The sequence below is a fragment of the Buceros rhinoceros genome, unplaced genomic scaffold, assembly GCF_000710305.1.
Source record: "Buceros rhinoceros silvestris isolate BGI_N320 unplaced genomic scaffold, ASM71030v1 scaffold190, whole genome shotgun sequence".
In the NCBI taxonomy this organism is placed as follows: Eukaryota; Metazoa; Chordata; class Aves; order Bucerotiformes; family Bucerotidae; genus Buceros; species Buceros rhinoceros.
Genome location: NW_010388759.1, coordinates 2866 through 6725, shown reverse-complemented (window position 1 = coordinate 6725; position 3860 = coordinate 2866). Strand labels below are relative to the sequence as shown.

General features: G+C 56.9%; 1 protein-coding gene across 1 annotated transcript; it reads left to right on the top strand.

Annotated features, from left to right (window-relative positions):
* Positions 1-8: 8 nt before the first annotated feature.
* Positions 9-3253, top strand: LOC104488951 (cytochrome P450 1A4-like; the record flags this gene model as incomplete). Its single annotated transcript, XM_010131060.1, has 6 exons — positions 9-335; positions 560-686; positions 947-1036; positions 1125-1248; positions 1762-1848; positions 2947-3253. Coding segments are annotated over 6 exons (1062 nt in total), but the record flags the coding sequence as incomplete, so codon positions are not given.
* Between the last annotated feature and the right edge of the window lie 607 nt (positions 3254-3860).

The window sequence follows — 3860 nt, the reverse complement described above, 5'->3', positions numbered from 1 at the left end:
CCAAGGAGGCTGACTACCTGGTCACCAAGTTCCTGCAGCTGAAGGATGAGGAGAAGGGCTTCAACCTTAACCAGTACCTGGTGGTCTCCGTGGCCAACGTCATCTGCGCCATCTGCTTTGGCAAGCGTTACGACCACAACGACCAAGAGCTGATCAATGTAGTGTACTTTGGCAACGAGTTTGGGGAGGTGGCTGCTTCTGGCAACCCCGCTGACTTCATCCCCGTGCTCCAGTATCTTCCCAGCCGCACCATGCAGGTCTTTAAGGACGTCAACAGGCGTTTCACCCTCTTTGTGCAAAAAATTGTCCAGGAGCATTATACCAGCTTTGATAAGGTAAGAGCTTGGATGCTTTTGGATGTGGGTAGAGAGGCCTACAAGTGTCAGAGATGCTGCTTGCCTGGCAACGGGGGACAGAGAGTACTCCCTTGTCTCCCCACCTCTGCCTAGAAAAGCTCCTTGGAGCTCTCCAGTCCTCCCAGGAGCTGGCACTGGCTGGGGGAACTTTTCCCAGCCCTGGGTGTCCATGATGCCCCTGATCATGATGTGCTCTTCCCCAGGAGCACATCCGGGACATCACGGACTCGCTGATTGAGCACTGCCAGGAGAAGAGCGTAGGGGAGGATGCCCGCACCCAGCTCTCCAATGAGAAGATCATCCACATCGTTAACGACCTCTTTGGGGCGGGTGAGAACATTTCTGAGGGTAAAGCCTTGCTGCTGGGAGGCTGGCTGGGGGAGCTGGAGTGAGACCTTGGCCACGTTTGGGTGTTTGGAGCTGCTTGTTGGCTCTAGGGTGTCCTCCTGAGCAGTGCCCAGAGCAGATGGCTTTTCAGGGAGAACTGATGGGGGAACTGCTCCACGGCAAACATCTAGAGTGATGGGATCTGTCAACACCGGTTTGCCTGTCATCTTTTGGTAACTGAATGCCTTCTCATGTCCATCCAGGCTTTGACACTGTGACAACTGCCCTGTCCTGGAGCCTCATGTATGCTGCCTTTTACCCCGACATCCAGAAGAAGATCCAGGAAGAACTAGGTGAGTCCATGAACCTGCTTTTTCCAGGCCCAAAACCTCTCTGACCAGGGCTGACCCCAACCCAGTCCTTCCTCTCGATCTCCCACAGACCAGACCATTGGCCGGGAGCGGAGGCCGAGGCTGTCGGACCGAGGGATGCTGCCCTACATGGAAGCCTTTATCCTGGAGATGTTCAGGCACTCCTCCTTCCTGCCCTTCACCATCCCGCACTGGTATGGGCTGGGGCGGCTGACATGTTATTTGGGGTTTTTCTCAGAGTGGTTTTCTGGGAGGTGCCGTTTAGGCAAATAATTGCTGGGGAATCAATCCCTGCTATGGGGAAAGGTTCCCGTGCACAGCCTGAATTACTCGTGCTAAAGCTCCCCACAGCTTTCATGCTTGCCAACAGCGCGCTGGTGCCCGTGGATGCATCTCCTGCCCTCCTGCGGTTGCTTTGCGGGTAGTTTTACTCCAAAGCCTTGGCTAGCGCAGGGATGACAAACACCCCTGGGTTCAGATTTCCCTCGGCCTTGGGAGGAACCACATGGCAACTCATCCAGCTTCCTGCAACTGCTTGAGGAAAAGGCAGTTTAGCTTCCCAAATACAACCCGGGGTATTTCCTCAACAGCCCTAAGAGTACAAACAGAGCCTGGAAAAGGAAACCCCCTAGGACTTGCCAAGTTTGTTTTGCCGTGAAGCTGCGGGTCTCCTCTTAACTTCTCCCCTCCACCCATATTTCATTCAGCACGACCAAAGCAACGGTGTTGAACGGCTATTACATCCCCAAGGACACCTGCGTGTTTATCAACCAGTGGCAAATGAATCACGACGAGTGAGTACACCCGACCCCCATCCCAAAGCCGAACGGGCCGTGAAGGCAAGAAAAGGCAGATTGGACCCAAAATCACACGGGTTTGATGCTGAGCCTGGCATTGGCCCTCCCGGGCATGGAGGTGCTCTGGGTTGACTTGGTCACTAGTTCAGCAGCTCCCCGACACCAGGGCTTACCCAGTTCACGGACTTTCCACGTACGTGCGAGGGCTGGCAGCCCGGGCTGCTGAATCATCAGGAATCACTGGATCCTCCTGCCAAGCAGCCCTTGTGATCTGGGTTGTCGGCTCGGGATGTGCTCAACGGGAACCGCCTGGTTCCCTCTTTCAGGCAGAAAAATGTTCTGCCAGGATGCTCGTTAATCTCAATAAGCTCGTGTCGTTATTGCTGACAGTCGGCTTTGGTGATTGAATGAAAGGAGATCTGGAAACCAAAGCCCTGTCTGAGCCCTCCACCGCTCTCCAGCAGAGCCTCTCCTGGGGGTGGGAAGTCCCTTGACTAAGGCTCCATACACAAGGTGGTTCCCAGATGAGGTATTTTGGATCACAAGCCCAGGACACTCATGCCCAAGCAGCCCAGTAGCACCCTGGTCAGCACTGCAATGGGGACGCTGTCGCCAGGGCCAGAGAGGGTTCCCCCTATCCCAGCAGAAATTCTCAGCTCAGACACTCAAAAATCCCACCTGGCACCTCCCAGCAGCTGAGCTGGGACAGGTTGGGAAGTTTTGCTGGGAGGAGTCAACGGGGGAAAACCCTCAGGTCTCCACCCTTTCCTTTTTAAGAGCTGCTGACTGATTTCTGTGCTCTGCTTTTGACCGAAACCGCGGGACCTCCAGCCGCTGCCCGCTGAAACAACCCCACCTCCGGCATCTGCCGAGGCAAACACAACCTGAGCCTGAAACAGAGGTTTCGCTAGACTGAGCTGATGGGCTCTGACACATGGTTGGCATTTCAAATCAGGGTTAGAGGCTGCCAAAGTCTCGGGAGGGTGAAACCAGAAAGCATCGCAACGCTTCTCTCTGCCAGGAGTTTTTTTGGTTGCTGTCCCCATCACAGCGGGTGCAAACGGCTTCCTCAGGTGTGTTTCCTTTCTGCTGCAGGAAGCTTTGGAAAGACCCCTCCACCTTCAACCCCCAGCGATTCCTCAACGCTGCAGGGACTGAGATAAACAGGACGGAGAGCGACAAAGTGCTGGTTTTCGGCTTGGGGAAGAGGCGATGCATCGGGGAGTCCATCAGCCGGTGGGAAATCTTCCTCTTCTTGGCCACTCTGCTGCAGCAGCTGGAGTTCAGCCTGCGCCCCGGGGAGGAGGTGGACATCACTCCCCAGTACGGACTGACGATGAAATACAAGAAATGCGAGTGCTTCCAGATTCGGCAGCGTTCGCCCGTGACGAGCTCTCCGTAAGGTGCGGGAGGAAGAATCGCTCTGTGGAAGAAAGCCAGCCCTCAGCTGGGCCGGGACGCTCAGCCTGCTCTTGCTAACGCTCTCTTGAAGCCAGCACAGCCCCTCGCTGTGTTGTGCCTCACTGGAGGCTCGTTCATCTCGGGTAAATGCGAGCGGCGGGGGATAAAGCCGCCTTTGTCGGGCTCCTCGCAGCTCCCCTGCCCTTGCCTGCAGTAAAGCCCGCCAGAGGTCCAGCCCGCTCACCCCTCTTGGGGAGGTCCAGCCCTGCAGTGGGGAGGAGGCTCTGGGCTGGGAGAAGCGGTGTGGGATGTCGGCAGGGTTGTCCTCTGCCACCGGCAGAGCCGGAGCTGCTGTGGGCAAACCCCTTCACCCACCAAACAGGAGGAAACCTGCAGGTTCCTCTCCGGGAAACCCGGCCAGCCTTCTCGTGCGGGCTGAAAGCCATTGAATCTCGATGGCGGAGCTGTTCGCAACGCCGCCAGCTCCTTGTGCCGTCGGGAACGGGCTCTCCCGCTGCTCCAGCTGCCTTTGAGGGGCTCGCGAGGCCACGCAGAGGCCAGAGCTGCCCCCACGCCAGCACCCGTCTCAAGTGGACACGTTCTGGGGG